We start from the raw sequence: 14,072 nt of genomic DNA on the forward strand, positions 1-14,072 counted from the left end.
CAGTGTTCTCGAAGCTACCAGCATGAGTTTGACCCAACTGCGGGAGGCAGTGGAAGACAGGAGTGCCTGGCGTGCTCTGGTCCTGGGGTCACAAAGAGTCGGACACGACTAAACGACTAAACAACAACAACATATATAGGGTGCCTACATTCTGCATGTGCAAATGGCTTTAGATACCTATGAGGTCCATAAATTACCATATAGCATATACTCAACACACACAAAAACAGCGACAATTTGTTGTTGACGAAGGACAGCTGGACATCTAAAGGGCCCCATTACCTTCAGTAGCTGAGGGACTCATCAAACCTAAATCCGGCGCTGAACCAGCCATAGAGTCAATGGAGGAAGTTGGAAGAATGGCGCTCTTGCCCACTTTTCCTTCCAGCTCTATGTGCTTTTCAAGGCTCAGATTAATTCTGGGGTGGGGAGCTGCCTCTGTTTTGCTTCGAGATATCCCCTCCTTAGGGACGCGGGTAGCGCTGTGGGTTAAACCACAGAGCCTAGGAGTTGCCGATCAGAAGGTCGGCGGTTCGAATCCCCGTGATGGGGTGAGCTCCCGTTGCTCGGTCCCTGCTCCTGCCAACCTATCAGTTTGAAAGCACACCAGTGCAAGTAGATAAATAGGTACCACTCTGGCAGGAAGGTAAACGGCGTTTCCGTGCGCTGCTCTGGTTCGCCAGAAGTGGCTTAGTCCTGGTGGCCACATGACCCGGAAGCTGTACGCCGGCTCCCTTGGCCAGTAAAGCGAGATGAGCACCGCAACCCCAGAGTTGGCCACGACTGAACCTAACGGTCAGGGGTCCCTTTACCTTTACCTTACCTTCCTGCTGGTATAGTGTGGGTGTTTGCCAAGCCTGGCATTCATGGACTCCAGGAACAGGGTGTCGGTGACTTTCCCCCCAGTCAGGCAGGCCTCATCCAGCACAGCGATGATGCCCTTGTGCGGCTCCTCCACCAGGTCCACAATGATTTGGTTGTTGAAATATTCAATCTGTCAAGGGCGAGGCAACAAAATGGTGAAAACAAAGTCTCCGGGACACCTTTCGGAAGGTCTGTGACTCAGGGGTAGTGTGGGGAATAGTATTGCAGCCAAAATAAAATTCCACTTGTTGCTAGATAAGCAAAGGGTTAAGACTCACGCAGTTCCCCTGTGAAATCCCAGGGTGGAGATTCTGTGGTTGTTATTTTTTATTAAAATGATATACAGTGGTACCTCGGGTTAATAAGAATAATAATTAAAAAAAATTATTTATACCCCGCCCTCCCCAGCCAAAACCGGGCTCAGGGCGGCTAACACGAGGTATAAAAACAATTGATTGGAATACAACTTAAAAACAAGATTAAAATGCAGCCTCATTGCAGTAGAAACTCCAATCAAAAACTTTTTGGGGATGAAAACGTCAAATCTTCACCAAGGCCAACTATCCAGACTGGTCATATGTGGGCCAGAAAACAGCCAGGGAAGTCCCCAAATAGGAGTTAATTCGTTCTGGAGGTCCGTTCTTAACCTGAAACTGTTCTTAGCCTGAGGTACCACTTTAGCTAATGGGGCCTCCCGCTGCCGCTGCCCCACCAGCACACAATTTCTGTACCTTAACCCAAGGTACTATTTCTGGGTTAGCGGAGTCTGTAACCTGAAGCGTCTGTAACCCGAGGTACCGCTGTATCACCCTTCACCCAAAGATCACAGCGCAGTTCACAACATAAAACCACAAAACATGTAACCAAAAAAACCCACACCTTTCCCATCCTGCCACAATCTCCCCCTCACCGGCCACCGCGACTCACGTGTTGCCACTCGATCCCCTCGCGCTGGTACTCCTCCTGCTCCTGCTGCAGGATCAGCTCGATGAACAGCTGCTGCAGCTTCTCGTTGCAGTAGTTAATGCAGAACTGCTCAAAGCTGAAAGGAAGAGGGAGCAGGCGAGACTCAGGATCCCAATCTTCACCCCACAGAGCAAAGGGGATTCTGCACCCCAGGGCAAAACCATAGAGTCCAGGCTTATTTAATTACTATGGAAGGTGAGCCCGTGAGCTTCACGGCAGAGATTTGAACCCGGGTTCATTTTTAATGCCATCGTGCCTCTTGGTCTAAATAATACTTCTATATAGCTGTCACGACTACAAGTTATTGATCAGACAGCCTACACATTTATCTAATTTTCTTTTCAAGTCACCTGAGCCAGTGGCTATCGTCGCATCTTGTGACAGTGAGTTCCATAGGTTAATGGCGCATTTTCGCGGGGCAGAGTGGGCTTTCTTTTGCTGGCCCTGAAATGCCTGTCCATCAATGTCATTTTAGGATTGGGAAATCCAGATCTGAGCAGGCCTAATTCTGGACATCACACTTTCGGAAAGAGCGTAGGCAGTTTGGAAGAGGTTCAGAGGAGGGCCAGGAAGACGGTCAGTGGTATGGAAGAGGAGAAAGGCCCCGTTCACATCACACGCCCTTGTGCAAATTAATTGAAACAAAGTCAGCATGTTCGAAGGTCACAGGGAGAGAAGCTTCGTGATTGCCACATCGATCAGTCTGTCAAGCACCCACAAAAGATGTTTTAGGGATGCTTCAGTTATTATGGTGTTGGAAGCCTGCAGCCAATAGAAGGAATGATGCGTCCGCCACAGTATATACGATATCTTTATTATCATTGTCCCATACAGAACAATGAAATTGAAAATTTACATACAGTGGTGCCTCGCAAGACAAAAATAATCCGTTCCGCGAGTCTCTTCGTCTAGCAGTTTTTTCGTCTTGCGAAGCATCCCTATTAGCGGATTAGCGGCTTAGAAAAGGGGGGGGGGAGGGAAAAAACTCGCAAGACTCGCAAGACGTTTTCGTCTTGCGAAGCAAGCCCATAGGGAAATTCGTCTTGCGAAGCGCGTCGAAAAACGGAAAACCCTTTCGTCTAGCGGGTTTTTCGTCTTGCGAGGCATTCGTCTTGCGGGGCACCACTGTAAAACATTCAAAACCCCCCTAAAAACTCTGAAACCCCATTTTAAAATACAATATACTGTAGAGACTCCTTATGCTGCATTTAGAACCAGAATCGCTTTATTGGCCGAGGGAGCCGGCGTACAGCTTCTGGGTCATGTGGCCAGCATGACTAAGCCGCTTCTGGCGAACCAGAGCAGCGCACGGAAACGCCGTTTACCTTCCCGCCGGGGTGGTACCTATTTATCTACTTGCACTTTGACGTGCTTTCGAACTGCTAGGTTGGCAGGAGCAGGGACCGAGCAACGGGAGCTCACCCCATCGCGGGGATTCAAACCACCAACCTTCTGATCGGCAAGTCCTAGGCTCTGTGGTTTAACCCACAGCACCACCCACGTCCCACAAAAAAAGCAGTATCATACCACTTAGTAAACAGTCATGGCTTTCCCCCAAAGAATTCTGGGAGCTGTAGTTTGTTTAGGGTGGGTGTTGAGGGTTGTTCAGAGACCCCTTTTTCCGCCACAAAGCTACAATTCCCACAACGGTTTAATAATCAATCCTTCTGCCCTGGTGAATATTTGACGTCTTCTCCCCTCATGCCTTTGATCTACAGGCTACCACTAAAAGGAGGCTGCATTATAAGCTGCATTTTAAACTGTATTCTAACTCATATTTCAATCAACTGTTGTTTTTTTTGTTTGTTTTGTTTTTAATGTTTTTACTGTATTATTAACACTGTATAATAATAACACTGTATTATTCAGTGTTAGCCACCCTGAGCCCGGTCTTGGCCAGGGAGGGCGGGGTATAAATAAAAAATTGTTTTTGTAAAAAAAAATATCAATGCTTCTTCCTCTGGCAACTCTGGATATTGTAGTTCTGTGCGGGGAAGAGGGTTCTGCTCAGAACTCTCAGCATCCTTAACAAACTACATCTCCCAGGATTCTTTGAGGGAAGCGACGACCGTTTAAATAGTTATCACACTGCTTTAAATGTGCAGTGCAGAAGGGGGTGCAGAACTGTATTTCGTTTGCCTCGGGGGGGCAGGGGGGTCTCCCCTAGACACCAACCTATTGTTGTCGAAGATCTCAAAGCCGTAGATGTCCAGGACTCCAATCACGGTATTCTTGCCATGGATTCGGGCATCGTAGTTCTTGACCTCGATGACCGTGTTGATGCGGGCCACGATCCAGCAGAATAGACGCTCATAGAAGGCCTGTAGGGGGAAACACGGTGTCATCTTTTGATTGAACAGAGTTTTCAGATTTCAAAGGCTTTAAATGGCTCAGGGGGCCATCGTGAGACCACCGTGTGCCTCCTTTGCAAGCGGTCCGGAGAGTGGCAACAGAAGAACAGGCCTTTCCGCATTGGTTTCCTACAGCTGAACCTACTTCCCTGGGGTTATTGTGGAGCTTAAATGGGAAGCGAGAGAACCACCCTGGAGCTCCTTCGAGAAAATGGTGGAACATAAACACAACAAGTACAGTGGTGCCCCGCAAGACGAACGCCTCGCAAGACGGAAAACCCACCAGACGAAAGGGTTTTCCGTTTTGGAGGTGCTTTGCAAAACGAATTTCCTATGGGCTTGCTTTGCAAGACGAAAATGTCTTGCGAGTTCCTGCGGGTTTTTTCCCCTTCCCCCCCCCTTTTTCTAAGCCGTTAAGCCGCTTATCTGCTTATCCGCTAAGCCGCTAATAGCACTAATCCGCTAAGCCGTCAATGGGCTTGCTTCGCAAGACGTAAAAATCGCTAGACGAAGAGACTCGTCTTGCGAGGCACCACTGTAAATGGATTAAATAAATAAATAAGGAGGGAGACGGTACTTCAGGTATCCTGGTTATGGGTTGCCATACGTCCGGCGAAAATGGTGTCCGGGGTGGGAACTTCGAATAACTGTTGAAATGTTTGGGATTTTGAAGTTGATCACCTAAAAAGAAACCTCAACAACTTTGAGTTTCCTTTAAAAAACAAACAAAACCCTCAACCATTTTGAGGTTCATTTCACAAAAAAAGCTCAACAACTTAATTTTACTTCTACAAATATGGCAACCCTACTGGTCTCAAGCTGTGTAGGGCTTTCTACACCTTGAACTTAGCTACCGTATACTTCGCTCCATAAGACGCACCCGACCATAAGACGCACCTAGTTTTTAGAGGAGGAAAGGGGGAAATCCCCCATTTTTGGGGAAATCAGCTCAAAGTTGTACAGCTTCTTTTGCAAAGCCCCGGTTTTTTGAAAATCAGCTCAAAGTCGTTGAGCTTACTTTGCAAAAGGAAAAAATCCTGTTTTTATGGGGTTCAATTCACAGTTCTGCAGCTTCTTAAGGAAAGGAAAGGGAGCCGTTTCTACAGTTTCCAGACAGATAATCTAATCAGCCAGTCACATGTCGCTGGGGAAACAAACGGCCTCCGTCTGCAGAACATTCAACAATGGAGGCCTGGGACTATATGGAACTGGCGGAAATGACTGGCAGAATCCGAGACCAGGGAGAAGAGTTGGTGGAAGAAGATTGGAAGAAATTTAAAGACTATTTGCAGAAACATTGTAAAATTAATGAATGTTAAAATGATGTTGGATTGAAATGAAACGGCTTTAGCAACAAGGCTAAAAAGAGTATGTAAAAAATGGATTGATAATCAGATGAAAATATGAAGCTATAATATGTTAAGATATAGAATTAAGATATAAACAAAGAGGGAAAGGATTTGCTGAATTAACCATGTGAACTGGAATACAAAAAAGGAGGTGTGAGGAGGTCAGGAAACAAGTAAACAAAATATAAGATATGAAAAGATCGATTTTTTTTTCCTAATTGGTTCTTTTTTATTTTCCAGGTATTGTGTATTTTTGTTCGTATTTTTGTATTTGTAATTTTTTTCTTTTTATTCTGCAATTACTTTCTTTTTTCTGTTTGTAAAACCCCAATAAATATTTTTGAAAAACTAAAAAAAAAACCAAAACAATGGAGGCCTGGGCAAGGGAGCCAGTGACCGACCACACTTTTTTTTTTTTTTTAAAATAAAATTTTTATTAATTTCCAAATTTTTAACATAAACAAAAGCAACATAAAAACAAATACAAAAAATCATTTTTTCTTAACCTTGTTTCCATAACCCTCTTTTCCCGGACTTCCCCATACCTTTCCCTTTTTGCATCCTTGATTTTGAACCATTATTCAGCAACCCTTCTTAACCAATTTAAATGAAAATTGATTCTCTTTTTCAATTCCACCCTAAAATTAAACACAATTTTCCGCTGCAGTTCTACGTCTTCTTTTCCCTCAGCATTTTAGCACTCCTCAATTTTATAATAGTTCTTAAGATACATCTTAAATTTCTTCCAATCTTCTTCCACAGTCTCTTTCTCTTGGTCGCGGATTCTGCCGGTCATTTCTGCCAATCCCATAAAGTCAATCACTTTCGCCTGCCATTCCTCCAGCGTGGGTAGCTCTTGTGTCTTCCAATACTTTGCTAGAAGAATCCTTGCTGCCGTAGTAGCATACAAAAAGAAATTCTTATCCTTCTTCGACACCAGCTGGCCAACCATACCCAAGAGAAATGCCTCTGGTTTTTTGTTAAAGGTGCACTTAAGCACTTTCTTAATTTCATTATAAATCATTTCCCAGAAGGCCTTAATCTTTGGGCAGGTCCACCAAAGGTGGAAAAAGGTACCTTCAGTCTCTTTACATTTCCAACATTTGTTATTGGGCAAATGATAAATCTTCGCAAGCTTGACTGGGGTCATGTACCACCTGTAAATCATTTTCATAATGTTTTCTCGTAAGGCATTACATGCCGTAAATTTAATACCTGTGGTCCATAACTGCTCCCAGTCAGCAAACATAATGTCATGACCTATGTCCTGTGCCCATTTAACCATAGCAGACTTCACTGTCTCATCTAATGTATTCCACTTCAACAGCAAGTTATACATTCTTGATAAATTCTTAGTATTGGGTTCTAACAGTTCTGTTTCTAATTTCGATTTCTCCACCTGGAAACCAATTTTCCTGTCTTGTTTGTAGGCCTCCATTATTTGAAAATAATGGAGCCAATCTCGCACCTTGGACTTTATTTTCTCATAACTTTGTAATTTAAATTCACCACCTTCTTGTTCTAAAATTTCAGAATATTTCGGCCAATTAGTTCTCATATTAAGTTTCTTTACCTCCTTGGCCTCCATCGGTGAGAGCCACCTGGGAGTTTTACTTTCCAATAAATCTTTGTATCGTATCCAAACATTATATAGTGCTTTCCTGACAATGTGATTTTTAAACCCCTTATACACTTTAACCTTGTCATACCAGATATATGCATGCCAACCAAAGTTATTATCAAATCCTTCCAAATCTAGAATGTCTGCGTTTTCAAGAAGTAGCCAATCTTTTAACCAGCAGAAAGCTGCCGCTTCATAGTAGAGTCTTAAGTCCGGCAGGGCAAACCCCCCTCTTTCTTTAGAATCGGTAAGTATCTTAAACTTAATTCTGGGCTTTTTGCCCTGCCAGACAAATTTAGATATATCTTTCTGCCACTTCTTGAAACAGTCCAGTTTATCAACAATTTGTAATGTCTGAAACAGAAACAACATTCTAGGCAATACATTCATTTTGATTACTGCAATTCGACCTAACAAGGTTTGACCATGTTTCTAAATCTTTCTTTATCTCAGTCCAGCACTTATCATAGTTATCCTTAAATAAGTTTACATTCTTTGATGTCATGTTAATCCCCAGGTATTTTACACCCTTTGCCACCACTAACCCAGTTTCCTCTTGGAATCTTTCTCTTTCAGCATTTGTTAAGTTTTTTTCCAGTACCTTGGTTTTTTGTTTGTTCAACTTAAATCCTGCGACCTGGCCAAATACTTGAATTAATTCTAGAGCTCTTTTGGTACTAGTGTCTGGCTCTTGCAAGGTCAATACTAAGTCATCTGCAAAGGCCTTCAATTTGTAGTGTCTGGCTCCGACCTGAATCCCTTTTACCAGCTGATCCCCCCTAATCAAGTTTAGCAGAACCTCCAGGACCGATATAAAAAGTAGTGGGGATATTGGGCACCCCTGACGTGTCCCTTTTTCTATAGGTAATTCATCCATGACCACATTATTTACAATTAACTTTGCCTTTTGCTCAGAATAAATTGCACTTATACCATTTTCAAACCTTTGGCCTACCCCCATCCCGTGGAGATTCTTTTTCATAAATTTCCAAGATATATTGTCAAAGGCTTTCTCTGCGTCCACAAAAATTAAAACTGCCTTTGTATTAATGTTCACTGTCAACATTTCTATAATGTCAATTATATTCCTTACATTGGTAGATATATGCCTACCCGGGAGAAAGCCTGCCTGATCTTTATGAATCTCCTCCACCAGCACCTTCTTTAATCTTTTTGCCAAAATGTTTGCAAAAATTTTATAATCCACATTGAGTAATGATATAGGGCGGTAGTTCTTGATCTGTTTTTTATCAACCTCAGTCTTTGGTATAAGTGTGATGAAGGCTTCTTTCCACGTCTCAGGTGCCCTGGACCTGTTGGCAATAGTCCTGATAAAGAGCCCCTTTTCTTTTGTGCTGCCTTAGACTTAGATCTTGTTGCTATCTCATCTACAGGGCCACTCATGTCCCAAGGTCGTTCTCACAGGAACAGGTCTTGAATGGAAAAATCCAGTGACTTTGTTTTTAACAATCGTGTTGCAACTGTTGCCTTCAGCCCTCTAGAGGGAGCCAAGATGTTCAATAAAACAGGGAAACAATGAATCCAAAAACCCTCAGAGGGTCTCTCAGTCTTTTTAGTTGCAACCGTATTATTTTTACAAAGTCTCAATAAATTGTGTCAAATAAAGTCCCCACTTTGCAACACATCTGACAGCTCCCTGTCAAAGTGCTTCGCCCAGGCAGTCCGTTCCCAGAGTCAGAGTCTGCGGTGAATTGTCCCTTTAAAAGTTTTCCCGCAGGTTTCCTTTCTTCTCCCCCCCCCCTGTTCCTGCTTACTGGGGGGGGGGGACTTAAGCTCAATGCTAGGGTTAGTCCTTTTTAAAGATTTATCCTTAGATATGTCAATTACAGCTTGCCGGATCCGTTGCTTTAGCAGTCATGCAATCTGGGGAAGGCAGACTTCCTTTATTTACCGTCCCCACTTTCGGCCGAATTTTGAGAAATTTAATTTAAAGTCCCGATAAGGTTGCCAATCCTACTCACGGGAGTCTCTTTCAGTCCAAATTTCAGGAAGAAGTCGGCGCTCTCCGCTGATGGCGATGCGGCTTCACTCCACGGGCTGGGTAGCGACTCTCAGCTCTGCGCACCCCCGATGCTCCTCCGGAGCCTTTAAAAAGGCTCTTTTGCAGTAAAAGGGGGTGCAAACGATGCCCACTGAGTCTCCTTGTTCACAGGCTTCCGCGCCTGTGATTTTAGGGGTCCCCGCTTCGCCGTAGCGGTCAGACCCGAACTCGTGGAGCAGCTCCCTCTCCGGAGATCGGAGAGCGAGCCGCCATTAGCGCTGGCGCCAACCGGACCACACTTTTGCTCCATAAGACGCACAGACATTTCCCCTTACTTTTTAGGAGGAAAAAAGGGCATCTTAATCAGCGAAAAATACAGTAATTGGCAGCCAACTGGCCTTGGCTTCCTAGCATTGCAAAGATCTCTCTTTTCGTGGATGAGTATGAATCTGTCCCTCCACCTCGAGAAGATAGGTGGCCCTCTCCTTCAGAATTTGGCCTACAAAGCCCAAACGCCTTGTGCAAACGAGAAGGGGTCCGCACCTCCTACCTTCTGTGGGATGTGACACATAGATAGCAGTCAAGTACAACATTCCTGGGACGCGGGTGGCGCTGTGGTCTAAACCACAGAGCCTAGGACTTGCCGATCAGAAGGTCGGCGGTTCGAATCCCCATGATGGGGTGAGCTCCTGTTGCTCAGTCCCTGCTCCTGCCCACCTAAGCAGTTCAAAAGCACCTCAAAGTGCAAGTAGATAAATAGGTACCACTCCGGCGGCAAGGTAAACAGCATTTCCGTGCACTGCTCTGATTCGCCAGAAGCGGCTTAGTCATGCTGGCCACATGACCCAGAAGCTGTACGCCGGCTCCCTCGGCCAATAAAGCGAGATGAGCGCCGCAACCCCAGAGTCGGTCACAACTGGACCTAATGGTCAGGGGTCCCTTTACCTTTTACCTTTATACCCGGAGGTCTCAGGGCAGTTCACAACAAGATCACAACCTATTAAATCAAACCAAAAGCAATAACCCAATAACTCTCACACACTTCCAAGACACATTCAAAAAGAGTGTTGGATGTCAATAAGATCAACCAAATGTCTGGTTAAAAAGGAATGTTTTTGCCTTGCACCTAAGGGTGTATAGTGAAGGCACCAGATGAACTTCCCTGGGGAGAGCATTCCATAGACGGGGAGCCACTGCAGACAAGGCCCGTTCGAATCCCCGCGACGGGGTGAGCTCCCACTGCTCTGTCCCAGCTCCTGCCAACCTAGCAGTTCGAAAGCATGTCAAAGTGCAAGTAGATAAATAGGAACCGCTCCAGGGGGGGAGGTAAACGGTGTTTCCGTGCGCTGCTCTGGTTTGCCAGAAGCGGCTTAGTCATGCTGGCCACTTGACCCGGAAGCCATCTGCGGACAAACACCGGCTCCCTCGGCCTATAGAGCGAGATGAGCGCGCAACCCCAGAGTCGTCTGCGACTGGACCTAACGGTCAGGGGGGTCCCTTTACCTTTACAACATTCGTAGAGTGGACATAAAAGGGGATGTTTGCTCCAGTCAGTAGAAAACTTCCTGTTTCTTCCTGAGCTGGGGCAAACTTCCTCTGCATGTGACTAGAGGTGGGTGTGACCTTACCTGCCCAGGTATCAAAAGGGGCAAGACAGGTACCACTCTCTCTCTTCTGCATCTTGCTTTCGCCATGTGAATAGCAGTGGCTGCCTGTCTGCAGTCCCTGGGACTAACTCCCATATGAGGTAGTTCCACGTGTATATACCATATTTGTCCATCTATAAGACGCCCCATGTATAAGACGCCCCCCTATTTTTGGGGACTCCGATTTACGAAAATGAGGGAAGATCTATCCGAGTATAAAACACCCCCAAATTTTGGACATTATTTTTTGGGAAAGAAACCTAGTCTCATACACGGAAAAATACAGTACTTTGTAACATAAGTCTGCCTTCAGGGATCCATCTGTGAACTGAATGTGTGAGTAAACTTCTTTTATAGTACTTTACACAAAATTGTGTCGTGTCTATTCCTTTTAAGGGGGAGAAAAGGAGATTAGGGCCCTCGTATTTATGGGACCACCTCTACTGGTATGCCCTGTAGGACCTTAAGGTCCATGAATAACCATAGTTTAGAGGACCCGGGCCCTAAGGAAGTCAGACTATGCTCCCACCAGGGCCAGGGCCTTTTCAGTGATGGCTCCAACCTGGTGGAATGCTCTGTCCCACAAGACTAGGACCCTTCAGGATATAACTTCCTGCCGTCGGGCCTGTAAGACAGAGCTATTCCGCCAGGTCTTTAATTTGAATTCAGCCTGATCTTTTATTTCCCTTCCCTTCTCTTCCCTCCCCCTCCCCTTTTATGAAGATCACCCACTCTGAGACCCCACAGCTAATTCTCCCCTGGCCTCCTCGGTGGCCCAAGTAGGACCAATTCAGCCAGCTAGCCCTGGGGATTATCTAATGCTTATTAGATGGATTTCCCCCAAATTGATTTCTGAACTTTGAATTTTATTGTTATTCATGTTTTTATACTGTATTTTATGCTGCTTCTACAATTAAGTGTTTTAAATTTGTTGTTAGCCACCCTGAGCCCGGTTTTCTGAACCGGGAAGGGCGGGGTATAAATAAAAAATTATTATTTATTTATTATTATTATTATTATTATTATTATTACCAGGAATCCTAGATTGAGAAGCTTAAACAAGCTTGCAAGAAGCTAACCGCTGTGTGTTTAAAAGGGGAATGCACTCTGCTAAGTAAAGGGACTTGCTAACGCAAGTTCGGAAGGCTATTATTAAACAATATATCCTCTCCTGCCTCCCTGAGCATTCCCACCCCTTGCCATAGCTGCTACCTTGGCGCAAGCATCCCTCGCGTAGTTGGCCTCGTTGACGCTGTGGCCCTTTTGGATGACTTCCCCACCCCCGGTGGCTACTGTCCGGTAGAGGAGCGTGTTGAGGAGACTTTCCGGCTCCGTGGAGGTCAGCTCGGCCAGGTAGGGCACCAGTTCAGCGTTTTCTATCTCCACGTCGTCCCCCGTGGCGACAAAGCACACGTTGCCCTGGGAAATCCAGCGAGAGAAGAGCAATCAAACAAACAGAAGCACATATCGCTGAATCGTCCTGATTTAAGCGGGACATCCCTGAATTACAGAAGCCATCCTGACTTCTGATTGGATCCCGGAGCATTCCAGGTTTATATATATATATATATATATACATATACAGTGGTGCCTCGCAAGACGAAAATAATCCGTTCCACGAGTCTCTTCGTCTAGCGGCTTTTTCGTCTTGCGAAGCATCCCTATTAGCGGCTTAGCGGCTTAGCGCTATTAGCGGCTTAGCGGCTTAGCAGCTTAGAAAAAGGGGGGAAGGGGAAAAAACTCGCAAGACTCGCAAGACGTTTTCGTCTTGCGAAGCAAGCCCATAGGGAAATTCATCTTGTGAAGCGCCTCGAAAAACGGAAAACCCTTTCGTCTAGCGGGTTTTTCGTCTTGCAAGGCATTCGTCTTGCGGGGCACCACTGTATGTATATATATATATATGTGTGTGTGTATATATATATATATATATATATATATATATATATATACACACACACACACACACACACACACATATACTTTTCAGAGATATATATTACACCAATTTTACAATCATTTTGACATTTCAAAACTTGTCGTCCTTCCCCCTCTTTCTGCCGTTCCTTAAGTTTATTTTTAATATCTTCTGCATAACCAAATTCACTTAACTTACTCATTTACAGTCAAACCTCGGTTTTCGATTGTCTCCGTTGCCAAACATTTCGGCTCCCGAACGTCGAAACCCCGGAAATAAGCGTTCCAGTTTTCAAACGTTTTTCAGAAGCCGAACGTCCGATGCTGCAGACAAGCGGCTTCCGATTGGCTCTTCCGACTGAAAGAGCCAATCAGAAGCCGTGCCTTGGAAATCAAACGTTTCGAAACTCGAACGCCCTTCCAGAACGGATTACGTTCAACTTCCGAGGTACCACTGTATTTATCTTCTTTAAATATACAGTCATACCTCGGGTTAAAGTTGCTTCAGGTTGAGCATTTTCAGGTGGCGCTCCGCGGCAACCTGGAAGTAACAGAATGCATTACTTCCGGGTTTTGCCGCTCGCGCATGCACAGACGCTCAAAATGATGTTACGCACATGCACAGAAATGGTGACCTGCGCACGCGCAGACGCAGATTGCGTTCTCTTCAGGATGTGAACGGTGCTCCGGAACGGATCCCGTTTGCATCCAGAGGTACCACTATTTACTCTTACGTAACGGCAGGTTATTGGAACATTCCAGTTTGGGGTTCGGCGCAAGTTAGCTGGTTTTGCACCAAAGCACCGGACAAAAATACGTTCTTTTTTGGTCTTGCATTCTGATGTGAGTCATCTTGCTCCCGCGACCCAAAAAACGAACGTCCCGATTTGGATCACCCAGATGTTGGAGGATATGGAAGCAACCATGAAGCCAACAGGAAGCCAGTTCCAGAATGGCAGCCATATTCCACGCTCCTCTGCGGGTTTACTTCGGGCGCTATTCCCCCCCCCCCCCGTTCCTTCCCCCCCCCCCGACTGATAGAACTGAGAGCTGCAGATGGAGCACGAGTGAAAAGCTACAGAACTGCAGCAGCATCTTCGTAGCTTGGACTTCGTTTTGCTGTTTCTAGTTATATAATTGCAGGGTTTCATTGGCTGGTGTCTTGAGCAGCAACCTCTGGAAAGAAAGGGCCAAAAACCGGTGCTGCTCTCCCAAATGATCTGGTCCCTTTTAACTTTGCATTTCAGCTGGTTGACTAAAATCCCTTATTTTGGCTGCTGATCCCTTATTTTCGAGGCTGCTGGTCCCTTATTTTCAAATCTGTAAGTTGACAGCTATGACTGTGGGCAAAGCTTTGGG

The 14,072-nt window shown here is 45.3% G+C and overlaps 1 protein-coding gene and 1 long non-coding RNA gene across 2 annotated transcripts in view; one reads left to right on the forward strand and one right to left on the reverse strand.

Annotated features, from left to right (window-relative positions):
- The window catches only part of LOC307227194 (unconventional myosin-Ig-like), a 100,500-nt gene that overhangs the window by 64,427 nt on the left and 22,001 nt on the right, over positions 1-14,072 (reverse strand). The window contains exons 8-11 of the mRNA XM_079996441.1: positions 12,012-12,218; positions 4,006-4,151; positions 1,792-1,906; positions 824-994 (exon numbers count right to left, since the gene is read on the reverse strand). Of these exons, the coding sequence (XP_079852567.1) occupies positions 824-994; positions 1,792-1,906; positions 4,006-4,151; positions 12,012-12,218 (639 nt within the window). The remainder of the gene's footprint in view (positions 1-823; positions 995-1,791; positions 1,907-4,005; positions 4,152-12,011; positions 12,219-14,072) is intronic.
- Positions 1-14,072, forward strand: part of LOC307199358 — a 155,486-nt gene that overhangs the window by 52,304 nt on the left and 89,110 nt on the right. The gene's annotated exons all lie outside the window — the stretch shown is intronic.

The sequence above is a fragment of the Podarcis cretensis genome (assembly GCF_951804945.1).
Source record: "Podarcis cretensis genome assembly, chromosome: 12".
Lineage (NCBI taxonomy): Eukaryota > Metazoa > Chordata > Lepidosauria > Squamata > Lacertidae > Podarcis > Podarcis cretensis.